This window comes from Stegostoma tigrinum, chromosome 2, assembly GCF_030684315.1.
Source record: "Stegostoma tigrinum isolate sSteTig4 chromosome 2, sSteTig4.hap1, whole genome shotgun sequence".
NCBI classification, from domain to species: domain Eukaryota; kingdom Metazoa; phylum Chordata; class Chondrichthyes; order Orectolobiformes; family Stegostomatidae; genus Stegostoma; species Stegostoma tigrinum.
The window spans coordinates 37,179,587-37,206,655 of NC_081355.1; the positions used below are offsets into that span (position 1 = coordinate 37,179,587).

Below are 27,069 nucleotides of genomic sequence, written 5' to 3' on the forward strand. Positions count from 1 at the left end.
TTATAAAGTTTTCTCTCTGGGTTTCCTATTGAAGTTTTAAGCTATGACTACTGTCAATTCTGCCTGGAAACAAGTCCATGAATTAGTTTTTGTTTTCTTTAGAGAGTATACATGTATAAAATATATATTCGTGTTGTCTGATGTTGTTACACAAGCTGTTGTATATGCTGTAAAAGTCTTACTGTGTATGTATGGCCAGTAGTGTAATGACTTGGGCCAATGATATATGAATGACTTGTACAATTAAATTCTAGTTGGTTTAAATTGAATAAATTTTTCAGCTCAAACTTGAGTTACATTCAAACAAAATCTTCAAAAGAGTATTAGATAATTATCTAGAGAGAAATTGGAAGACACTCTGCAAAAAGCCTAGCTGAGTGGGACTAGTGAGTTGCTGTTATAGAGAATTGGAATGGAAACCATGGACTGAATACTCTCCTGTGTGGGCCATTCTACGTGTATCTGCAAAACAGCATTGACAACCTCCTAACAATCTAATTGTTGGTCACTGCCGTGTGTTCTCTTAATCTGCATTGTTATTAGTAGAGTGTAGGAGACATCTGTTTGGTAACTCTGGAATATGTCTATAACCATATGTTATGACTCTCTGTCCTTGCCAGTCTGTACCAAGGGTGAGGGGAGGAGAGGAAAGTTTCTTGTGCAGTTTGTCTGGGAGGGGGTCCTCTCGTAGACTGTCTGGCCTGGAGGTTGGGTCCTTTTGAGTCGTCTACACCTGCAAGATCTTTTTGACTTTCTCATTTATGTTTGGATAGCTGATAATTGAAATATGAAGATTCTACATGTGTCTTTACACTTGGGATTATTCAATATTGTGCTGTTCTTGACCCTTTTTACCCTAAGTACTACTCTCCTATCACTTGCATGTAAACCTACATTTGCTTTTGATTTGATTTTCAAATTCTCAGTCATGAACAGCCACAAACTTCCTTGTCTCTCTAATTGCCTCCAGCTCCCAAATGTACAAAGCATCTCTGTTCCTCTAACTCTGGCCTCCTGTGCTTCCCTGCATTTAATTGCTCCATCATTTGTACTTTTCATTTGCACAGGGCCCCAAGTTGGAAGCCTTCCCTACATGCCTCTGACTGTTCACTCTTCCTTCGTCCTTTAAGACATTTCTTATAACCTGAAGCAAACAAAATGCTGTAGAAACTCAGCTGGTCTGGCAGCTTTTATGGAGAAAGTTACCATTAACATTGGGAGTCTGGTTAGATTCTTCTTCAACTGTGGAGGAGTCACACTGCATTTGAAACATTAGCTCTGTAGAATAAAAATATCTAGAACATTAGTGAGGGTTGTTTAAACGGTATTGGTAAAACAGGAGATACGCATTTAACAAGGGTACACAGTACCATAATTGATTTTAATCTACAATTAGACTATGGAAGCTACGTTAGCAACAATAATGTGACAGATGAAATCCTGGAGTTTGTGTTTTTTAAAAGAAGTCTCAGCCGAGTACATTGAGGTACCCACTAGAGAACAATCCTAGCTTTTGCACTAAGCAATAATAATAATTAGAGTCCAGTATGACTCTTCAGAATCTCTTAAAACCCATCTCATTGACCGAAGACTTCTGGCATTTGTGCTGTCATCTTGTGGCTTAATCTCACGCTTTGGTTTGTTCACTTGAAGTACCTTGGAAAGTTCTTTCATGTTTAGTTATGCTATTCAATTTAAGTTGTAGACAAACTCATTCTTGTTGTTATAGTGGAGATGATGATAACTATCTCTTGAAAGAATATAATATTAAATGAAGCCATTTAGTGCCATCATTTGTCGGTCCAAATTTTCTCCTTTCCTAGTGATTTATTTAACTAGTAATCAGGAAACTCATTATAATGAAAATAAGTGCTTTAGCATGTTGAGTCTTTCTGCTTCATATGTAAAGTGTTGCAACAGTTTTGCAGAGACTTTTATCTTTATAATCACGAATTAATATGTTTAAGAAAAGCTTTTCTTTTCTATTATGATGTGGCACTAAGCCACACTAACTATGAAAGTCCTTGGTTTGAAGTCCACTTTATGCTGAGCTGAAAAGGAATGTTGCTATTAATCTAAGCATTGCTGGGCAGGGAAGAAGAATAATTAGCCTTCTACTTGGCACAGAAGAGCACCTATTTTATTTGCTCCCTGCATTCATTCATCTGCTTACCTGAGTAAAGAAAGTGGATGTACTCTCTTTTCCTTATCAAGGAAAAGGAGCTAACCTTAATGACACCACTCTGATGTGTGATGGCTTGGGTGAAAATACGAAATTGGCCTAGATGTTCTACATTGTCATTTGGTTAAAAAATCCCTCCCCCTCTGGAGCCCTTTCTTCAGTTTTGAAAATTTACCTCATATCACCTTACGGTGCACTTGGCTTATTACTATTTTCTGACTATGAAGATCTCTTGCTGTCATGCATTGTCATTGATGTGAACAGGCATTTGTGAACAGTGTGGGTTTGTTTTTACTCTAGAAAAGTTATTATGGGCTTGTTTTGACTCCCTGCCAAGCAGCTTGGTTATCATTGCCAGCTTGTAGAAAATAGGAGGGCACAGGACAAGCTGTGTGTTGCCATTACAAAGTACAGCACGTCCGTGCGTAGAAAAAGGGGGAGCTAAGGTTGGCGCCAGCTAGTCTGCATCCTGCATTTTTAAATCCTACCTGGGCAATGACAAGAAAAAGGTCTGGAAACATGCAATTGCGTGGAGTAATGTATTTTCTATTAATTGGGCAAAACCAATTTCTCATTTGTGTTGCCACCACAGCTAATTCCTTCTATTTTGATTTGTATTTCTGCCTTAACTAGTGCATTGGAGCCCATTCACAATTATTTCGTTTAATTTTCAGATCACTGAATTATGAGTAATTCTGTTCTTAAATAAATTTAAAGATGCAGATTGCTTACAAAAAGATATTCGGACTTTTAAAAAGCAATGCTGGAGCCAAGTTAAAATAATGAAGCAAAGAGAGAGGAACCCTTTAATATTAATTTGTGGGATTGCTGCTAACAAATTTCCCTAGTAAACTGAAGCTGTGCAGTGATCACGTGAGTCTTTTCAGGCTGAGCCACAGCAGATGTTAGCTTGACATGTAAAAGATGCAATTCTCAAAGGCTTGTCTGGCCAGCTCGTGTACTAATTAGCAATAAATGTGCCTTTGTTTAAATTGTAGCTTTAAATCTGCGTGTTTCCTTAAATTCCTAAAGTGAGTACAGCTACTTCAGTTAAATTATAGCTTGTCTTGGACCGGAAGAGCTTGCTTGTTTTTTAAATAGAAAAAAATCCAAGGCTGTGTTTGTATTTGCACTTTGGATCCCTTAAACCAGCGAGTTGCTTAGCTCACCTGGGTCATGTGGTGCAGCATTCAACAGCAGTGAAGAATCAGGCTGAAGGAAGTGGAAACCAACGGGGGTTCATCTTGAATTCTGCTTTAGTGGCTCAGTAAACAGACCAGAAAATGCCATCGGCAGAGGCTATGACGATGTCTACCTTCCACCACCTGTCCTCTACCACAGTACAAGGTGCATGATCCAGGCAAAAAATATAGATTGTTGAAGAAAGATACTGGGGAGGGTTGTGTACTGTTAAACTGTCACTGTTGATTTATTTTTGGATCTAAAAAAAATGTTAGGTTGCATAGGCCTTTTAAAAAAGGGCTCAGTGGATATGACTCCAGTAGTAATTCTGTAAATAATGGCTTGAATGCTCTGTGCAGCTTTTTTCTCCCAGATATTGTGTAGCTTTTGACTGCCTTTTGATGTACGTGCATTTAACTCATTCCTGTTTTGCAGCTAAACCAGCTGACTGTCTCCATTGATGCTCATCTTCACGGATGTGTTATGCAGTGCTGTTTTTTCATGTGTGTGGCATTCTGTTGATTTTGTGTCTGAGATTTTAATTTTGTGTACTGTTCATATTTATGGCAGCATTGATGGCAGGGCAGCATATAATTCTTAATGGTGAGCAGTATCTGGACATCATTAATGCAATATTTGAAGCACTAACATATTTCCTTTGTTAACGTTCTTTGTTAACCCTTCAGAGCAATTTTCATGACCAACCGATTTTGTTGAGCAGTGTGAACTCAAAAAGAAAAGGTTGCCTCCCTCAGACAGTGGCGTCTCCACCACCGACACCACTGAAAACAAGGACTATCAACCAATTTATTTGCCACCAAATCCTACAGTGGAAAGACAACCCATCCAATTGATTTTACTAAAAAGAAAGGGGACTGTCCCTACTTAGCATTATACAAGATGTAATGTTTCTTCTCTTGAAAATGATGCTGTTATTATTAGGATGAATTTACCCGGTCAATGATGGTCTTTTATGAACTTATCCCTGGCATCTGAGGCTAAGCAATGGCTTTTAGGTCTGTTTGACTTTTTATAGTACTCTCTGTACCTGTATCATTTGCAGGAAGTGATGTCATAATCCTGGACTTACTCTTTTATTTAGAATACATGAGTCTGTTGTACATTTACTATGGCCCTTGCTAAAGTTTATGTGATTACACCAAAGCTGAAATGCTTAACGTAATCTGCATAATGTAGCAGTGTGGTTTGGAGGTACAGAAAGGGACTCTTGTAAATTATTCTTGTAACTAAATGTTCCAGTCTTTGGAGCTAAAGGGAAAATTAATTTAAATGGCGCCACTGCTGTTCATGTATCTAACATATGTTTAGTTCATCATTTGACTGAGTCAGTATACATGCCATCTTCACTGGCATTCAGAACAATAAGTATTTACTTTGCTGTGTTTTATTTCCAAGAATGTAGTATAACCTGAAAATCTAATCAGGTGGTGGCCAGTAGTAGCAGTCTTCCCCAGCATTTCGCCCCAGTATTCATTTTTTTGCAAATGGTTTTGGAGAGGGAGATTGACAGATTACTTAATTTGATAACTGAAGTGACAAGAGCTGAAGCTGATGGTGCCTTTACCAAATATCCATATTTACACTTTGTTAGCAAGAGTCACATGATAAGTCGTAAGAGTCACAGATGAAGGTGAAATGGTGGCTCAGAGAACATGTTATGGTGCCTTAGTCGTTACCATTGCTGCCTCACAGCACCAGCCTCGGATGACCGTATGTGCGGAGTTTGTACATTCTCCCTGTGTCTGCGTAGGTTTCTGCCGGGTACTCTGGTTTCCTCCCACAGTCCAAAGAAGTGCATGTCAGATGGATTGGCCATCTAAATTGCCTATAGTGTCTAGAGATGTGTAGGCTAGATGGATTAGCTTTGGGAATTGCAGGGTTACAGGGATAGGGTAAGGGTGAGAGTCCTGGTGGAATGCTGTTCTGTGCATCAGTGTGGACTGGTTTGGCTGAATGGTCTGTTTCCACACTGTAGACATTTGATGGATAAGTAGGTGCAGGAGCCTTGTCTGATTTTATGCAGGGAGGAAAATGAGAAAACATGCCAAAGGTCTTGAACACTGGACCCCATTGTAGAGGCACTGCTGGGCTGTGTTTCACCACATAAGAATTTGGAACTTCATGCAATTTGATCTCACTCCATTTACTCAGCATTGCACAGACTTAGACCTACTAAGCAGAGGCCATGAACAGATGGGGTATTGATTCTGCTTCCTGTTGAGATTGAGAAAGGTGAGAAGCTCCAATACTGCATTATGATACTGAAGGGCTTTAATTGACAGAAAGCTACGGAGGGATTGTTACTGTGTTGTGGTCTGTCTTTGGGGATTAGAGGGTACTGTGTAAATATATTTGTCCTGATTGGGAATTATGTCATGAGATAGGGTCAGGTTTGAATTCATCACCTGAATAACTTTGATGAGTTTTTAGAACATGGAATTTTTGCCGCAGGGAGGTGTTGAGGCATAGACAACTGTTATTTTTAATAAGAAGTAATAGATAAACTGCAGGGAGATGTATGGCTGTGTGGTGAGTGGGATTAGTTCTCGATTGCTGCAATTAATCTTGACACTGAGAATGGTTTAAATGGTTGCTCTCTGTGTTGCAAGTTTCCGGTTTCTGTTGAGTTGAATATTATGATAGATACTGATACTGCTCAACCATTGAAGAACTCATTGCGGCACTCTAGGAAAAGAGGGTTTATAACTTGCCATTGCTATGCAAATTGGACACCCTCATAAGAATGGGATACGATGTTGAACTCCTGGATAACCAGTTCTGACGTGCCATAATGAAAAACCGCAACAACCTCCTCAGAAGGCAGAGACATAGGATACCCTTTGTCATCAAGTACTTGCCTGGAGTGAAGAGACTACAACATGTTCTTCGCAGCTCTTAACATGTCATCGATGATGACAAGCAATTTGCCAAGATCATCCGCTTGTTGCCGTCAAATAACTGCCAAACTTTTAACAGACTATTGTTCACAGCAAACTACCTAGCCTTCAGGACATCGTTGCCCACAACACCCCACAGCCCTGCTATGACAGCCTCTGCAAAGCATGTCAAACCGCCAACATGGGTACGGCCATCTCATGTAGGAACCCACCACGTACACGGCAGATATTCAAGTGACTTGGCCAATGTAGCCTAACTCATGTGCTGCAGGCAAGGATGTCCTGAGACATGGATATATTGGCAAGACGTTATGACAATGGATGAATATACAGCAATTGCTAGACAGGAATGTTCCCTCTCAATCGGAGAATACTTCACAATCTTTGGGTAGCATCCTTCAAGGTAGCCTTCGAGATGTACAACAACGTGGAATCGCTGAGCAGAAACTGATAGCCAACTTCTGTACCCATGAAGATGTTCTCAACTGTGATCTTGGGTTCGTGATGTGTTACATGTGACACCACCATACTTCTGTATCTGTAAGATCTTTCTTACTGGCCTGTTTTGACACCATCACCTTGATCAATTATGAGCTCTCTACCTTTAATTAGTTTGTACAGTTTTGTATTACTTATTACTTTGGTTACACCCATGGCAAGTACACTTTTATACCTATCATGTTATTCCAGTCATTTGGTTTGTCTCCAGCACCCCTTATTTTTAACTTTTGTAATTATCTCTCTACCTCATTTAATTGGATTATCCTGCAAGAGACTTATTATTTGATACTCCACTCACACCATTCGTATGATCTTTTGATCTCTCTGCCTATAAATTGAATGTGTGCTTCTCTGTCACTTCACATGACAAAGGGGCTACAATCAAAAGCTTGTGATTTCAAATAAACCTGTTGGACTATAATCTGTTGTTGTGTGACTTCTGACTTTGCCCACCCTAGACCAGCTCCAGCACCTCCACATCATCTGTAAATTGCAACAGAAGAATGCTAGTGAAAGGTTTATGTGTTGTTTGCTGATTTGATAATATGCAATTGTGTTACATGATTTATTATTTAGTTTATGTGGGAATGAAAATTCTCAAAATGACCATTTGAATTACATGAGATAACCTGGTGTGAAGCTGGACGAACACAGCAGGCCAAGCAGCATCAGAGGAGCAGGAAAGTTTGACGTTTCAGGTTGAGACCTTTCTTCAGAAATCAAAAATTTAAAATACATTATTGACCAGGTAGTGCATTTTAAAGTTGCTTAGCTTTAACTACAAACTTAATTTTCTTAGGTTTGTCTATTCTCTTACACAAATGTTACTGTAAACTGTTAAATGTAATAGTACAAGTTTCTGGGTTTGTTATCCTTCACTGTTGAGGCCAAAACCGATAATAGGTGCAATTATTTTGACCTAATTGCCAAGCTGCGCCTCCTCTTTCTGGTGCAGTCTCCTGATTGCTGTGAAGAAACCTCTTTTATACCCTGGGGCTGATCGTATACTAGGTCTAACAGGGCTCCCATAAGTTACTTGCTTTTTTTGGGACAAGCTGTATGGACCAGTGAGGGCAAAACTATTTTCTAGACCTGCATTTAATTGATTGAATTGCTGGCTGCTAGGATACATAGCCCGTTTTTTTATATTATCTTTCGGAGACTGACATGGTAGTTCAGGGGCATCTGGAGTTAGCAACGCAACACAGTTATAGTCTTCACCAACAATTCTGACTTTTTAAATGCACAAACAAACAATATGACTGACTTGCTGGAAACATGGGCAAATAATTTGAAAATGTATAATTACTTGACCCTTGGTTGCATAATATTCATGAAGTAACAAGTAAGTAAAGAATAAACTACTGAATTAAAATGAAATCTAGCAAACCTGGAAGCTTGGCATTCAGAGCCCATCTTGTTGGAATCAAGGTACGCAATAGATTGTTTGAAAAGCATAGGTCTCTTGGACATTTGCTGAAAAAGTGGAATTGTGTGTAGCATGTGGATTAGTTGCAAAATACACCCTGTACTTTTAGCCTGACAATAGGGGATTCTATTTCAATTTTAAGTCAGTTGGGACACCCTTACCTGTAATTGTTTACACTTGTGGCTGTAAACAATACTGTAAGCCTTTGAAGTGGACTGCATTTAGTACAAAGCCGGAATATTGTATTTTGTCATTGTTAATTTTCAATCAAACAACTGACATAATTGTAATGAGTAAAATATATTGTGCTGTGTATTTCTATGCTTTTTTGACAAGAAGCATTAAACCCATAGATTAAATCTTCAATTTCAATTTAGGTCTCAGCCTCTTTTAATCTTTGAATCAGTCGTCTTGCTTAGATAACAGGGTGTAAATCTGGATGAACACAGCAGGCCAAGCAGCAGTAGAGGAGCAGGAAAGCTGACATTTCAGGCCTAGACCCTTTTGTCTACTGCTTGGGAAGCGTTCTAGTTGATTATAGTCAGATGGATCTCCCTTGTGAAGTCAAGTTGGCTGTACATGCTTTGGAGAATGACAGCCTGAGAACTAGTGCCCATCGCTTGGTTCTGGCATGATTTAAATTTTATAAACTTGTTTCCTTCAGTATTGTTCCAAATATTTTCAGTGCACCTGTCCCAGCTCAAACCTTACTGATGTGTATTTAATGAGTTTGGATATATAACACATTTTCTGTAGGTCAGATTTTCTAAATGACATTACTTTATTGACTGGTCTCCATCTCTGCTGCCATGAGTGATTTTAGAATAATTAGAATAAAATAAATGGCCTAGGATTACTGCCAGCAGTGAAACAGTACCAACCAGAAAATCTAGGCAGCTGTCTTTCAGGGATCCATTTTAGTTGAGGAGCAAGTTAACCTTTTTATCTGGCTATAAGAGAGTGATCTGATCTTTTGAATAGGTTTTGGTTTTGGGTAATAGTTTGGTGCTTTATTTACAATTATAGTGAAAATCTTCAGTTCCAGTTTGTTGGGATTGAGTTTCCCAAAACTCTATTTCTGCTGATGATGGACCTGTTGTTTTAGAAATGTTTCATATTGTTATAGCAGTGGTGATGTTCCCAATTAAAACATATCTACAAATGCTTGAAATATTTGAGACACGAGCGCAGAGAAATGATGGTACTTTTTTTTGTTTGGAGTTGAAAATGCACACTTTTTTATAAATTTCATTCACATGCGTTGAAACAGATTTTAATCTCGGTTTATGAGATTATAACAGACTGAAACAAAAAGGGCATAAACCAAATGAAGTTTTCTGGTGAAGAAAGGCAAAAGCTTCAGACATCAGCCATTGGAAGCAGAATTTATATTTCAGTTAGATCTTGTTTTTCAGCCTACACCTGTTCCAGCTCCTGAACATTTCCATAAAACTAGGAACAAGAACAGGCCACTTAGCTCCTCAAGCCAGTTCCATCATGCTGAGATCATAGCTGATCGCTGACCTAACCATATTGGTTAATGACTTAGTGTAACAACTGACCTACTGTCAGTTACCGTTTGTGGAAGAGATTTCCAAGCTTCTACCATCCTTCGTGTGAAGAAGAATTTCCTAGTTTCACTCTTGAACAATCTGGCTATAATTTTCAGATCACTCCATCTAGTCTTACGTTCCGCAGAAATTAAAAAACAAAAAATAGTCTCTGTTGCACCGGCTTTTCAATCTTGAATACTTCAGTCAAGATTAGGAGCAGAAACCTAAATCACAGGTTCTGATGTGCTGCTCTGAGTACCTTTCTATCCTGCGCCCTGATCATTCAGCCCATAAAGTTTGCATTGCCATTTGATCATGGCTGATGTGTTTCTCAACCCCATTCTCCTGTCCTCTCCTTGTTAACACTTGATCCCCATACCAATCAATAACTTCTGTTTTAATGCACTCATTGACTTGGCCTCCACAGCCCTCCTATTGCAGTGAGTTCCATAAGTTGATCACCCTTTGGTTGAAGAAATTCCTTCTCATCTCAGTTTTGAAGGGTCATCCCTTCATTCTCAGGCTGTGCCTTTGGTTCTAATTTCTCCTACTACTGGAAATGTCATCTCCATGTCTACTCTATCCAAGCATCTCTGTATTCTGTAAGTTTCAATCAGATCCCTCTCTTTCTTCCAATTTCTGTTGAGTACAGACCCGAATCCTCAACTGCTCTTCACATGACAAGCCATTCATTACCAGGATCATTCTTGTAAACCTTTTCAGGACCTCTTCCGACATCAGCACAGTTTTCCTTCAATGTGGGACCCAAACTGCTCACTTTATTGCAAATACGATCTGACTAGAGCCTGGTACAGCCTCAGCAGTACATCTCTGCTGTTGTATTCTGGCTTCTTGAAATGAATCCTAACATTGCATTTGCCTCCCTAACTGCCAACTGAACCTGTGTTAACTTTTGGAGAATCCTGAATGAGGATGCCTAAGTCCCTTCGTGCTTCAGGCTTCGAAAGTCTTTCCCTGTTGAGAAAATAGTCTCACTTTCCCACATTGTATTCCATCGATCACTTCGTTGCCGACTCTCCTCGCCTGTCCAAGTATTTCTCTAGCCTCTGGCCTCCTCAACACTACCACCTGTCTTTGTGTCATCTGCAAACTTAACAATGCCGTCAGTTCCTTTGTCTGGATTGTTAATATTACATGTTTTGGTCTCAACACCAATCCCTGCAGAACTCCACTATCAATGCCAGTACCTTACCTCTAACACCAAGGGCTCTTATCTTTCTTAGTAGTCTTCTGTGTGGCCCCTGGTCAAAGGCTTTCTGGAAATCCAAACAGATCACGTGCACTGGCTATCCTTTGTCAAACTTGCTTATTACCACCTCAAAGAATTCTAACAGATTGATCAGGCATGACCTCGCCTTGACGAAGCCATGCTGTCAATACTCCACAATGTCGTCTTTAATAATAGACTCTAAAATCTTATCAATGATTTTAGTCAGGCAAGCTAACCTATAGTTTATAAAAACTGAGAGAACTGCAGATGCTGTAAATCAGAAACAAAAATAAAGTTGCTGGAAAAGCTCAGCAGGTCTGGCAGCATCTGTGAAAAAAAACAGTTAACATTTCGGGTCCAGTGACCCTTCCTCAGAACTGATGGAGGATGGGAAAACGTTAGTGTATATACAGAAGACAGGGAGAGAGATGGGGTAGGGAGTAAATGATAGGATAGAGCCTAAAGAGAGAAGAGAGCAGTTGGACAGATAAAGAGTTGATAACAATCAGGATAGGAGGGTGAGTAGTTGTTAATGAGAACTATTAGTGACTAACCAATAGGTAGTGTGTAATGGCAGGCTATGTGGTAACAAGGTCTGGTGTGTCGGGTAAGGGGCTAGGACATGGAAGAGTTTAGGCCCTAAAATTATAAAGCTCTGTATTAGGTTCAGAGGGCTGCAGGGTCCCCGAGCAGAAAATTAGGTGTTTTTCTTCAAGCCAGAGACTAAGATGTTGGATAAGAACTGGATGGTGCATTAAAGTGACAGGCAACAGGCAGTTCAGGGTCTTATTTTTGCAAGCAAAATGTAGATGTTCTGCAAAGCGACCACTCAGTGTACGCTTCGTTTCCGCAGTGTAAGGGAGACTACATTGTGAGCAGTGGATGCAGTAGACTAGATTCTGGGAAATGCAGTTGAAGTGTTGCTTCACCTAGATTGTATGTTTGGGCACTTGGATACTGGGGAGGGACGAGGTAATTGGGCAGGTGTTGCACCTTTGCCAGCTACAGGGGAAGGTGCAGTAGGGCTGTTTTGGGGTGAATGAAGTGTGGATCAGGGTGTCCCGGAGGGAATGGTCCCCACGGAACGTGGACAAGGGAGGAGAGGGGAATATGTGTCTGGTGGTGGCACCTTGCTGGAGGTGGAGGAAATGACGTCTGATGATCAGCTGGTGGGATCATAGGTAAGGACAAGGGGAACCCGATTGCCGTTGTGGGAGGAAAGAGAAGGGGTGTGGGCGGAAGTGCCGGAGATGCGCTGGACCTGGTTGAGGGCCCTGTTGACAACGGAGCTGATAAATCCTCAGTTAAGGAAGAAGGTGGACGCTTTGGAGGCTCCCTAGTTGAAGTTGGCCTCGTCTGAGCATATACGACGGAGACAGAGGAACTATGAGAATATGATGGAGTCTTTACAGGAAGTAGGGTGTGAGGATGTATGGTCCAGGTAGCTGTGGGAGTCAGTGGGTTTGTAGTGGATATTATCGACCAGTCTGTCCCCAGAAATGGAAACAGAAATGTCGAGGAAGGGAAGGGAATAGTCAGAGACCAGGTGAAAGTGAGGGCAAGGTGGAAGTTGGAGGCAAAATTGAAGTTTTCCAATTCCAGACGAGAGAGGGAAGCAGCACTGATAATATCATCAATGTATTGGAGAAAGAATTGTGGGTGGGGGCCTGAATAGCACTGGAACAAGGAATGCTCCATGTACCCTATGAAGATACAGACATAACTAGGAACCTAACCTATAGTTTCCTGTCTTCTACCTCTTCTTAAACAACGTGTTAAATTAGCCATTTTCCAGTCGCTTGGGAGTCATCCTGACTCCAGTGATTCCAAAAAGATCACCAACAATCCCTCTACAATCTCCATAGCTATCTCCTTTCTGAAATCTGGGGGATAAAATAACTTTTGAAACCAATGAATGCCGCATGGTTTGAAAGTGCGTAATTTAATACTCATTGTGACCACTCTTCAGGTACAGCTGTGGGTTACAGCCTAACTGGAACTGTTGGAGTTTTTTATAGATAGAGCTTCAGTTGCAGCGAGAATCTGATTGGTTTTGTGGACTATTGATCAGTTATTGATGACAAAGGCTGTCTGTCTGCCAGTAACTAGATTGGTTCTCTGGTAAGTGAACAGCTTGGAACCAGGAGCAAGATCTGGAGAAGTTGACGGGTCGCCACTAGCTAGGAATGCCTTCTCTGTTCTCAGCAGTAAGCCACATTTAAACCTGAAGAAAACCAGGCTATTGTTCCTTTGGTTGTTGCAAGACTTTTAATTGATGTCAGTGACATTTTTGAGTAAACCAGTCATTGTGTTTTACGGAAACCAGAGGAATCATCCAAAGAATGACTATTTGTGTGTGTATAAAGAAGCAGCATTCTGACCAGAGTAAGAATTGCCTCAGTAAGATTTCTGAACTGGAACCATTGAGCTGTTTTCTCAAACTTTTCCCTCCATCGATAATCCATGTTATTTTTTCTGTGTGAGAGAGAATGAAAGTAAGGAGGCGTTTATAAGGGAAATAGTTCTATTTCGTGTTATTGCTGACTACTTATTTGTTTATAATTGTTTATCTGTCGCTAACAATCTAATTACTTAAAGCAAGTAGTAATTCTCATTAATTACAGAAATGTGGTCCATGATTTCTATCAAACTGGGCCTAAAAATTGGGGAATCTTTGTATACTTTAAAATATCTTCTAATTTGCGTGATGACATTTGATTTCCAGGGTGCTACCCAATGAAATGTGACTATATTTATAAAATGTGAAGTGATTGTTGGTCCTCCAGAGAGTCAGAATAGGGAGTTCATAATAGGTAAGGAGGGAATGGCAGATATGATAAATAATTATTTTGCTTTTGCCTTCACAATAGCGAATCCAAAACATACGCTCTGTGATATCCGTCAGTCAGGAGGTTGATGGAAAACAGTAACTTGGTGAAATTATAATTGCAAGGGAAGCAGGAAAGTTTGGCACGGGGAAGCTGTTAGAATTGCTCATTAAGAAGATTATTGTTGTGCTGTTAGACTCAAAATAATCAGGAAGACCCAACACAATTTTCCCAAAAGGGAAACATGCTTAAATAATGGAATACTTCAAAGAAATAATGTGGGCACTCTTGTGGCACAGTGGTAGTGTCTCTACCCCTGGACCAGAAGGCCCAGCTTCAAGTCTCATCAGCTCCAGCGCCATGTATTAATATCTCTGGACACGTTAAATAGAAAAATAGATTTTTTTTAAAAGTGTAACATAACCACTGCACAACAAGAACGGTCATGTCCCTACCCCTGCAGCAGGAGGCCCAATCTCAAGTCCCCCTACTTCAGAGATATGTAATAATATCTCTGAACATATTAATTATAAAAATTAGAGTAAATAACAAAAGAAGTAACGTAGGTCCCCTTGAGGTACAGTGGTAGTGTCCCAGCTGCTCTGGAACCATGTAATAGCATTTCTAAATAGGGTGACTAGAAATGCAGGTTAAATTACAAAAAATAAAAAAAGCAATATTGGCTCTCTTGTTACACAATTGTAGTGTCCCTGTCCCGGACTTGGAGGCCCTGGTTCAAGTCCTACCTACACCAGAACTGTGCAGTAGGTTGCCTAGAAAAATAGGTACAATACAAAAATTTTCAAAATTAATGGAGCAGTATGCATTGTTGATAAAGGGGACCCTAATGATGCGCTATACTTGGCAGCAGACATTCAATAAGGCTGTTAGGGAAATTAAAAGCTGATTGCAAAGGGGCTAACATATTAACATAAACAGAAGATTGTGTTGGGGTGTCAAATTTTTACAATTTATAGCAATTACTTAAATGAGTAATACTGAAAGCATGGTAGCTAAAGTCAAGGATGACACCAAGGAAGGTGGGGAAGGCATTTTGTGAAGAAGTCAGAAGGAAGTTGTAAGCAGATACAGATAGGTTGAATGAGTGGGCAAAAATTTGGCAGGTGGAGTATGATGTGGGAATGTGTGAAGTTATTCACATTGGCAAGAAGAATAATAAAGTATGCTTTCACTTAAAAAGAAAACAACTGTGGATTTCTCGGTTGCATATAGGTGTTCTAGCACATGAGTCACAAAAGTTAGCATGCAGGTACAATGGGATGTTATCTTTTATTATGAGACTAAGCAAAGAAAGACATTTTGCTTTAATTATACAGGGCATTGGTGAAATCCAATCTTGAATATTGTTTATGGCTTTGCTCTCCTTTACTTAAGAAAGGATATATATTCCCTGGAAGCTTCCGAGGAGGATTACCAGAGTGAATGTGGTGCTATATGGAGAAAGATTGGACAGGGTGGACTTGTTTTCGCTGTAGTTTAAAAGAGCAGGTATGATTTGTTTGAAGTAGAATAAGAACCTGAATAGTCTTGACAAGGTGAAGTAGGAAGGAAGTTTACTGTGGTCTGTCCAGAATTTGGCAGTATTCTTTTACAGTAAGAAGTTGCCCCTTTAGGCAGCGAGGAGGGGAAAACTTTGAATGTTGTGTGCCTTTGGAACTGTTTACCTCAAAAGATGGTAGAGGTGGTATAATTGATTATTTTTAAATTGGAAGTTGATTGATTCGCTCGCTGAACAATAGTCTAAGGTTAAAGGAAATGGATGAGAACACCAGCAAATCAGCAGTGATCTAACTGAATGGTAGATCAAGCTCATAGGGGCAAAATGACTACTAAAGCTCATTCAAATGTTTGCATGTTGACCATCTAAATTCCATGGAATAAATTCCTAATCTATTTAGCCTCAATTTAACCCTTGATTTTCATATATCATCTTAGTAAATTAAAGTGGACTCCGTTCAAAAACAAAAGATTCTTTCCTAAGGTAGTGGTGGGGAGGATGCCAAACCTTGCTGTCAGTATTCTGGGTGCAGTCTAACTAGGATTTTGTGTAACTAAGGTGTGACTTCTACACAGTGGTATTCTGGACCTTTGGATATAAATAACAGATATATTTTAGCGGTTTTGATTATTTTCTGTACCAGTTTGTGATATTTTAATAATCTATGTATTGGGACCCTCCAGTTTCTTTGGATTTATACTTACCTATCCTTGTTTCTAGCTTTTCACTATTTGGAAAATATCCTGTCATTTCCTTTTAGTTCCAAAATAAATGACATCACACTGGCCTATGTTGAAATCCATTTGCCAGATTTGCCCATTAATGAATTTAGCAATGTCTCTTTGTAGTGTTGTGACACTGTCTCCTGCTTATAGTATTTTCTATCTTTGTGTTACCATCAAATTTAGCTTTTTGGCTTTCTGTTCCATCATTCTAAGTGGTTAATAAATGTGAATAGTTTTTCGTGAGTTCTTTTTAAAACCAGATCAAAAGCTGTCTCTGCATAAAGCAGTGAAATATATGCATTTATAAATAATTGTTTGTAGATTGCTAACACTTTTTACTGATGCTATGGTCTTTTAACTATGCAGGTTCTCTCAGCAATAGTTCTTCAAATGGATCAATACTGTCACCTGAGGTGGCAGTTGAAAATGGGAAAGAGGATGGGTTACATACTTCTCAGAAAGGAGATGGAAATGATGCAAGCTCATCAGAAAATGAAGATGGGCCAGTAAGGAAGAGGTTAGTGCTCCCTTGATGTCAGTTAGTCTTTTTTAATGAAAAAATGAAGGGACCTTTCACTCTTAAAGATCATTTGTCATCATCAATGTTAAAATACTCTTCAAAAATATTTGTCTAGTTGTTGAGTGGATTTTAATTGGCTCTACAGGCACGCAACTTCCAGTCCCGAACTAATTGTTGTGATTGAATTTCCTTAACCTAAGAGGACTAGCTTCTCTACTCTCACTTTGGATAAATTCTTAAGCAGACCTGGATTTGAGGTTTGATTATACAAATGGATGAATTACACAAATTTAAACTATAAGGCTAAAGATAGAGTTTTTCAAAAAAAAAAATTAATTTTTAGAAATTTGACTATTTGACGTGCTGAGTGTCCAGAGAAGTGACTCTTGCAAATATTCATTCTCCAAATATGTGCTATAATGTTTCCATTTTGTTTTGAAACTTTGGACGAATGATCTACATATTTCTTTGAAAAATATATATAACTTGTTAAGGAAATTACAGGTTATCAGTGAGCTGTGAAGTCCGACTTTAAAGACACTGCATGCAGTAAAATAGTGTATTTGAATATTTGCATTTGAATAGCTTTGAGATGCCATTTAATATTTTGCATTGCGTTTTTGCATTGACTGCATTCCCACGTCAGTCTTCTTTTCCAACAGTGCGTAAAGTTGTAATTTAAACATTTTGATTGCAAGAATCAAATGTTAGCGTTGTTTTGCTCTGTCAGAATGTCATAGGTTGAAACCCCATTCCAGAAATTGATTGCACAACCTAGGTTGACCCTTCATTGCAGTGCTGTTGGTAGTGCAGCATTTCTAGGGAAATGCTTAACATGCCTATTCATAAGGATTTAAAAGATCTAAAATTTTTGAGAAGATTTATAGCTTGGATTGTGGATGAGTTTGCAGACTTACTTACCAAGCTGCTGTATTTGATTGCAGATGTTTCGTCACCCTGCGAGGTACCATTGTCAGTGTGCCTCCGGAGTGTTGATCTTCTGTTCCACTTGTTATTTCTCTGCTGCTGTTTGCTGGGGTGGTTGGTATGATTTCTGGTTTTATCCTTTACTGGTTTGTATACCAGGTCCAGTTCAATGTGTTTGTTGACAGAGTTCCAGTTGGAATGCCAGGCCTTCAGGAATTCCCTGGCATCTGCCTGTTTGGCTTGCGCTACTGTAGATGTGTTGCCCCAGCTGAATTCGTATCCTCTTTTGTCTGTGTGTATTGAAACCAGTGAGTATTAATCGTGCCTTTTGACGGCTTGTTGGTGTTCGTGTATCCTGATGCCGGTTTTCTTCCAGTCTGGCCTATATAATGTTTCTCTCAGTCCTTGCATGGTATTTTGTATATTACATAAATTTTATTGGTTGTGGGTATGGAGTTCTTCACGTTTGTCAGCTGTTGCAGGGTAGTTGTTGGTTTGTGGGCGTTGGTTTGTGGGCGTTGGTTTGTGGGCTACCCTGATACCTAGGGGTGTGAGTAGTCTTGTGGTCATCTCTGACATGCCTCTGATGTATGGTAGGATGACTAGTGTGCCTGGCCATGTAGTGCCTTCTTGCTGTGGTCAGTTGTGAAGGTAATGGCAAATTATACTTTTTGGATATCTGTTCCTTTTAAAGACTCTTTATAAGTGCTGCTGTTCTGCTTTGCGCTATTCCGGGTTGCTGCAGTGTGTTTTGGCTCATTTGAATAATGTCCTGATGCAGCTGTTTTTACGAGTTTTGGGGTGTAATTAAGTATCTGGTCTGTATGTGTTGTCTTTTTGTGTATGTATACCTTGAGTTCTGTATTGTTCTCACCTACCACCATTACAGCCAGGAGGCATAGTTGGTATTGTTCTCTTCTTTTGTGAATTCTATTCCAGTGACAATGTTGTCTGTGTGACGATGGGATTCTTCTAGTCTCGTTCGTTTGATAATCATGAAGGTGTGATCTACATACAACCCAAACCCTGGGTCTGCTATAGTGGGGAGTGCTGTCCATTCTAATCTTTGCATTACTGCTTCTGCTATCAGTCCTGATATTGGAGATCCCATTGGTGCCCCATTGATTTGTTTAAATATGTGCGCAGCATTAGGAGAGGCTGCCTGTCGAAGGTGAAACCTTAGATGTGGCCTCGTTTGAGAAGAGAGAAACATCATGCAAAGTTGTTACACATCAGGCATTATGGGACATGATGTTGAAATTAATCGTGCAATGTTACCCAAAATTTCTAGCGCAATGACTTAGCCAGATAAAGCTAAACAGGGCCATGTTGAATTTGAGTTTTCAGTACTACTGCTTCACATTACCTGGTTGTTGCTCTTATTTATAGTTTAATGAGACTTGGTGCAAAATTGCCTGTCAGATCTGCCCGTAGAATGATAGGGTGCCTGGAAAGTGGAACCTGAGCTTTTTCCTCCTCTGTCACTTGATTTCTGGAAATCTAAATTCATAGAACCCTGACAGTGTGGCAGCAGGCCATTCGGCCCATTGAGTCCACACCAGCCTTCTGAAGAGCATTCCAGCTCCTTACCCTATCTCTATAATCCTGCATTCTCCATGGCTAATCCACCCAGGCTGCACATCCCTGGACACCATGGGCAATTTAGCACAGCCGGTCCACCTACCCTGCACGTCTTCAGAATGTGGGAGGAAACACATCTAGTCAAGGGGAGAATGTGCAAACTCCATACAATCATCTGCAGGCAGAATTGAACCTGGGTCCCTGGTGCTGAGAGGCAGCAGGGCTAACTTCTGAGCCACCATGCCACTTCTAAATATATTAATTCACAGGATGAGGACATTTCCAATTAAGTATTTATTATCCATCCCCTAATTTCCCAGAGTAAACCAAATTGCTGAGAGTCTGGATTTGCATGTAGGCCAGACCAGGTAAGGATGACGTATTTCCTTAACAGGTAGATTTTTTCCAACAAACAACAACAATCTCTACTGAATTCAAATTCCACAATTTGCCATGACAGGATTCCAACCCACGTCCTCAAACATTACCCAGGGCACTAGATTAAAGTCCAGCAATAACATCAGTGGGCCCTTGTATCTTACCAGAGTGAATTTAAATTCTAGCAGCTGCCAGGGTAGGTTTTGAACTCATGACCAAGAACATCAGCCTGGGCCTGCAGATTCCCAATCCAATGACATCACCAATGAGCCAGAAACTCCACCAGAAAGTAACAACACTATCTGTAACAGAGGATGACTTAAATCCACCAATCTCTGGGTGATGGGTCCAGCACACTCCTGTACCACACTGCTATCTGAAATTTTTAGGTGTACCAAATTTTGTGGTATCAAAGCCTTTACCAGTAAACACAATGAATCATTGGCAGTGGCCTTTGTAGAAATTTCTACAGCTTCACATTGACTTTTTTCTTTTTGTTCACATTGAACAGTTCCCTTTTGAAGTTAGGATTGGTCTAAAGTCCACAACCTATCCTTGTATCTTGGATTCCTTAGGTATCAACTTGGTATCCTTACATTGCACGCTTTCCAGGCCATTAATTTCCTTTGACTGAAGAGATTTTAGCGTTCTATGTGTAAAGAATAAAAACAAGGAGCATGTTTCAAATATCAAGTGATATGGTACAGTTTGAGAGATTTGTTGTGCACTGTCTTAATGTTAGAAGCATTTTTGCTTGTCCTCGGAGCCAAACATTTTTAAAAATTTATTCACTTGCGGAAAGTGGGCGTTGCTATCTGTCCCAGCATTTATGGACTGTCCCTAATTGCTTAGAGGGCGGTTAAGAGTCAACCATGTTGCTATTGGTCAGGACTCGCTTGTCGGCCAAACCAGGTAAGGATGGCAGTTTCCTTCCCTAAAGGATCAGATGGGTTTTCTGGCAATCAGCAGTGGTTTCATGGTCATCATTCGTAATTCCAGATTTTTATTGATTCAAATTCCACCAGCTGCCATGGCAGGATTTGAACTTGGGTCGCCAGAACATTACATGGGTTTTTGGATTAATTCTCCAGCAACAATACCACAAGTCTGTTGCCTCCCCATTTACTGAGAGCTCATTAAATTAAAATGTTATAATACTGCCTTGCTTCAGCATTTGATATCATTATATCTCTCACCGCTGTTATTAGGCCATAAATGACCTTGGATGAACGGAAGTATTATAGTTGGCAAATGTGAAAAGAGGTTTAGAGAGTCGATAGTGGTTTTAGTGAAATCCTAAAATGTCTGGTCTTACTCCGGGGGGGGGAAAAAACACAATTTCAGTACTATTCTGATCAGAATGATGTGTGACATGCTACTGGACTTTGTGGGTGTTTCAAGCGCATCTGTCTTCCTCCCCCGCCCCCTCTCCCTCCTCCTCTGTCATTTTTCTCCCCCTCCCATTTCTTCCCCCCACCTCCACTGGGAGGGGATAGTGAGGCAAGAGGATAGAGAGAGCTGGTTTAACATTGAGCTCTGTGTCTTCTTTTAATTTCAATTTCACATCCAAGAAAAAAAATCAGTCTGTAGCAATGTTGAATTACTATATTATTATTTTTCTTGGTATGGAGTTCTTTCTATTTAGTATAATTTATGCTTGGTCAAAATATTATTTCAGCTCATTGTTATACTTCTTTCTGAAAAAACTTTATAATACTGTAGTACAAATGAGGGTTGCAGTGACTGTTTGAATAGAGGTAGTAAACTACCGGATTCAAACATCAAAGACCCATCTACTTGTATCTGAGTAACAACCATCTTTAGGTTAAATCCAGTTTTATATTGCAAAATTCTTCAAGTAGATGGGTCTTTGATTTATAATTGGTCCCAGTGCTCTTCAACGGGGGGCCTGTGGGGAGAGATTTTGAAAGTAAGTAGGACACCCTGCTCAGTACACAATGCTGTGAAAGCATTTTTTCCTCATCTGATTGGCTAGCATTGTACTGCCCTCACTGACTTGTTTTTTGTTATGGAAACTACACTCATTGGTATTTTCCCAGAACGTTTTCTCTTCTGAGATGGAACCAGATCTTAAGAATTACAGCAACTTGGCAGATTCACTCCAATGCTTCTTGTGGAGAATGAAAAATGTATGAATTAAAATTGGCAAAATTAATTAGGAAGCAGAATGTTTGCTGACATCTAAAGCAGATAAGAGAACCCTAATTGGAGGTTTTGTAACTCCACTGTTTTATTTAAAGTAATAGCTTGTCATTGCATCATAGAACTGAGGAGGAGACCAATTGGGTCATTAAATTTGTGTTGATACTGGTTCTTCAATTGGCACAATCTAGTCTACTCTGTCTTAATTTCATATTTTTTCCTCATTTGCATGTTTTCAATAACATCAAAATTCCTTACAGATTCATTAATAACACACTAAACATTGACTCCCTTCACCATTGCACATTGGCAGTGGTATTTGCAACTACAAGATGCTCTGCAGCGACTCACCTAGTTTTCTTAGGACTTTCCAAATCTGTAATCAAGGGCTGCACATATTTGAGAGCACCACCATCTGCAGAACCTTCTAAGTTGCACACCAACCTGACCTGAAACTGTATTGCCATTTTGTCAGTGTAGCCAGGTCAAACTGTTGGAACTTCTTCCCCTTCAACGCTGTGTACTCATACACATGGTCTACAACATTTCAAGAAGGCAGCTCACCATCACCTTCTCAAGTAAATTGCAAATGGCCAATAAATGCTACTCTAGTCAATGAAGCTACACCTATGTCTTTGGACAAAAATACCTGACCCTTCCTCAAATTACTTGTAATAAAGAACTCATCATTCTAACAATCAATGGGGGAGGTGGGGGGGGGGATGTGGGGGAGAAACAGCTAATCTTCTAATTTACCTAGAAGTTGTATTTTTATTTCCAAAAACTATCGAGATGCTAGCTGTTGTGTAATTAAGTGGCAGTCGGGTTAAAGAATGATATTTCAACTCTTGCTGACAGGTTAACAGATCTCAGAAAGCACCATCAAGGTAGGCCTTCAGAAGGTTTTCTAAAATTACAGTTTTCGGTTTCTGCTTTAAAAAAATCACCCAATGGAGTGCATAAAAAGACCTTCCTGCCCAAAAAAAACAGTCAGCCCCCATGGCTCACTTGACATGGTCCCTTATTACTTTTACTTCAACCTGTGGAATTAATCTGTTCATGACCGAGGTCTCAGCCAATCCTAATCAATAGATCAGAAGTGAATTAGATCCATTCACACTGCACCTGGCATCTATATATTCTGATTTGTGAAATTAGGGCCCACCACATATTTGGTTTTTATTTCATTGAGCTGAGAAGGTTGAAGGGAGATCTGATCAGTATATTTTAAAATGGCTAAAGGATTTGATGGCGTAGATACAGAGTGCTATTTCCTCAGATGAATTCAAAACAGGAGGAGATTTTAATTCAAGCTAGGTTATTTCAGAATGAAACCAGTAAATACTTCTACGAAAAGGGTAGTGGAAATCTGGAATGCCATCTACAAAATGCTAGGGTTGCTGGGACATTTTGATGTTTTAAGATAAAAATTGATAAATTTAGATCTGTAGATTTTTGTAGGTTAGAGTGTCAAGGAATTATATAGAAAAGCTAGCGAAATGGCAGAGAGAGGTCGAATGCCTACTCTTGTAGCTATGTTACTCTGGCCAAATGAAACTATCTATTTAGGTCTGATGTAGAATGCTGTGTTTCACAGCTACTTCTTGGAGTATTGGAGCATTTCATGTCTACTGTGTGTATGCAGCAAGAAACCACATAAAGTGCGTGTAATCAGCTGCCATTTAGCTCAAAACTGAATTAGCAGATGCCTTAGAAACAGGTCTTTAAGAGAGGAGTTTGTACACAAATTCAGTCTAAACCATCTGCTGTTGATTTGTATTTTGGCTCCATCACACTTTTGGATTTCTTCTAAACTTTATTTTCTGAGGTGCAGTCACCCTGTCTTAACTGAATGAACACTATTCAGCTAAAATTCTTGGCAGTGACTGTTGGGCAAACGTGTCCTGGGGATGGATTTGTATTACCAAACGTATGGTTGCATGTGAATATACATAGCGGGAGTAACTGGACAGTACAGTGAAGTATGAATCTTGTCCTTTCTGATGCTGCTTCCTGATGCAAGACCAAATAATCAAATTGTGGCGTCTAATGCTCCCTCAACCAACATCAGTTAGCTTGGGGTATAGACTATGGATGAAACATCTGATTTCCCATGATGTACAAACCAAACGTACAATTGGTTGGGCTAATAAATGAATATTCTTTAATTCTCTCTGTAGAAAAGGACTGTATGCACATGCAGTGGTATGTTTGTGAATGTATCTCTGCAAGGACATTTGTCCCTTTCTGAACCTATTTAGTACCCAAAACTAATGTTCTTTTTAGCAGATTATTATTTTCGGATTTGGAGCTTTCATGTTTGAGACATTATTTTAAGGTGGTTGCAGTCCATTCCTGCAAGTATGCACTTAATGATTTCTCCTTCCTGATGCCCATCCACTTAATTGACATCGTATAAATATAAGAAAGTAAATTTCATAAACAGCAAAACATCTGTATTTCCTTTAATGCCTGAAATTAATCTTCTAATATCTGTCCTTGCATTCATTTTATTTGTGATATGACAGATTTTAACTGTACTAAGTAAACACAAGTTCAATCTGATGGAAATGTATTTTAGGCTTTTTATAAAAAATATAATACTGACAAGTTATTCATGCACAGTTTATTGTCTCAATAAACTACAAAGATCCAAGTATTTACTTTCATTCCTTGGATTTTAGAAAAGCCTAATGTACTTTGGTTGTCTGAAATTGCTCATCTGTGTTGTGGAATAAAACTTAGTTATAAAACTTAAAGCAATTAGATCATAGTTTTTTTTATTTTTTGAAGTGCAACAGACCAATGTAGTTAAGTTTCTTTTAAGAATGGGACTCTACCACAGTTGTAAACGTTTTGAATATGATGGAAAAGTAATGGGAAATCTACCAAGAATGCTAAGTTGTAAAGTGCATTTTGCAAAACAGTGAAGATCTTTCTTCATTGCTCCTCTGATGCTGCTTGGCCTGCTGTGCTCATCCAGCTCCGCAATTTGTTATCTCGGATTCTCCAGCATCTGCAGTTCCCGTTATCTCTGCTTTTGTTCCTTCTTTTGTTTCTATACAGAGAATTATAGACTACTCAACCTGGGATTGGTAATGGGGTGAATGCTGGAGATCATTATAAAAGAATTAAGTGCAGATCACTTGGAGCACTGACCCAATCAGTCAGCATGGGGTTACAAAAGAGAAATTGCATCTGACAAATACACTAGAATTTTTTGAGGTGTAACTGATGGAGTTGGTAATGGAAAACCAGAGGATTTGGTTTCCTTGGACCTGAGACAATGGGAATGCCACTACCTGTAAGTTCCCATCCAGACCCCACACTGCCCTGACTAGGAGCTATATTGCCAATCCTTCACTATCTTTGCATCAAAATCCTTTCCTAATAGAATTGAGAGTACTTGGTGCCTGTGGACGAAATTCTTTGACATCACTGTTTATGATTATCACAGGGGCATCTAGGTAGAGGCATTATGGGCTGGCCTAGTCACATTCTTTGAATTAAGTTAAAATAAAACTTCTGTGAGAACGAAGGACATTTTTATTATGGTGCACGTTGTTGATTAAGGAGCCGCCAGTTTACTGAGCAAAGCTTGGCATTGTGCAAGAAAGAACAAACAAAGCACATTTTGCATTTTCGGGATGGTTCTAAAGACAATCTGTTTGTGATATATCTCTGATTTTGTACAATATCATATAGACAAGCATGAGATGAGTGATGTAATAGCCTGTTGGGGGATTAGTATTGTTAGGATGCCAGGAGAACTTTTTTTTGGTGAGTAATGCAGTGGAGTTTGTTACGTTCACTGAAATAGGCAGGTGGGGATCATTTAAGACGTCCAAGAATGCAATGCACTTTCAAAAGAAAACCAAAGTTCTGAGATTCTGATTGCGTAAAACCTCTGAAGTACAAACAGTTCCAAGTGGTTTTCTCCCTCCATCCCTCAACCTTGTGGGGCTATTTACATTTTAAAAAAATGAATATTATTGACTTGGTTAATGTATTTACAAGCAGAATCTGCTGCTGGTGCCAAAACTAAAGGCTTAAGAAACATTGAGCAAACTGGCTGAAAAAGATACAGATCTTTTTGATAATCGAGTGAATAGTACATTGCAATTTAACAATTCAGAAAATTGCTAAATAGTTATGTCCACAGAGCCAAAATATATGTACAGGCACCCACTGAATAGCAGAAATAGGCAGTGTGGTCCCAGTACCTGCTCTGCCATTCACTGAGATCATGGTGGATCTGTTTGTGTTTGAATTCCACTTTGTTATCTACCCCGATTAATGTTTAATTTCCTTACCTAACAAGAATCTGTCTACCTTTGCCTTAAAATGTAAAGTGACCTCACCTTCTCTGCCTTCTGAGGCAGAATTCTAGGCATTGTTTTTTTCCCTTTTCCTTATCTGTTGTAAGAGGACATCCTTTACTTTTCAAATAGTACCCCTTACTTCTGGACTCGGTAATTTCATATCTACATTGTCAAGATCGTTCAGGATCTTGTGTACTTTGTTCAAGTCACACCTAGGTCTTCTGCTCTCCAGTGGAAACGAACCAAGTGGCTTTAATCTTTCATCATGTGACAACCCATTAGTTCCAGGCATATTTGCTCATTTTCAGTTTGATGGAACATTTCTCGAATCTAGTGAATTTTGGGCAATTAATAGTAATGTATCTATTACTTCATTAGCTTGCCCTCCTTTAAAACTGCTTAATGAAGTCCATCTGGACCCAGGAGCATGTCAGTCAATTTGCTTGCTGCCACTTCTCAAGTGATTGTACTTCCACCAAATTCCACTGCTCTTTCCATTTCCTGCTATATAACTATTTCTGGAATGATTTCAAAAAAATCTCCTGCAGTGAAAATGGAGGCAAAATAGTTCTTTATTTCATCTGCCACTTTCTTATTATCTGGCTTTTGATTCTCACTCTTGAGGACCGAACACTTGCTTTAATATTTCTTTCTTAACGTCTGTGGAAACTCTTACGATCCATTTACATTCCTAACCAACTTTAAGTACAAAAGAAGTTCTTCAGCCCATTGAACCTGTATTGCCAAAAATGCACTAAATTTACACTAGTCCCGCTTTCCAGCAATAGCCTCATTGCCTTGAATGTTATGACACTTGAAGTGCTCATTTTGGTGCTTTTAAAAGATTGTGAGGTTACTCGCTTCAATTACTCTGCCAGGCAGCCAATTCCAGACTCTTATCGCCCTCTGGGTTTTAAAAAGAAGGCTTTCCTCAAGTCTTCAGTGAACCTCCTGCCTTCATCCTTTAAAACTGCACCACCCTGTTACTGACCCTTCAATTAAGGGAGCGATTGCTTCATAACCACTGTATTTCTCTCAATCACTTTTCCCTCCACCTCCTTTGCTCCAAAGAAAGGAACCCAGCTTATCCATCGTGTCTCCTTAGCTAAG

At 39.5% G+C, this 27,069-nt stretch overlaps 1 protein-coding gene across 7 annotated transcripts in view; it reads left to right on the top strand.

Annotated features, from left to right (window-relative positions):
- Window positions 1-27,069, top strand: part of jarid2b (jumonji and AT-rich interaction domain containing 2b) — a 447,370-nt gene that overhangs the window by 244,412 nt on the left and 175,889 nt on the right. For 6 of the 7 annotated variants that reach the window (XM_048524773.2, XM_048524765.2, XM_048524791.1 and 3 more), the window contains one exon: window positions 16,435-16,585. In XM_048524773.2, the coding sequence (XP_048380730.1) occupies window positions 16,435-16,585 (151 nt within the window). Of the gene's footprint in view, window positions 1-3,303; window positions 3,530-16,434; window positions 16,586-27,069 lie in introns of those variants that run through there. The other variant, XM_048524779.1, reaches the window with a different exon arrangement.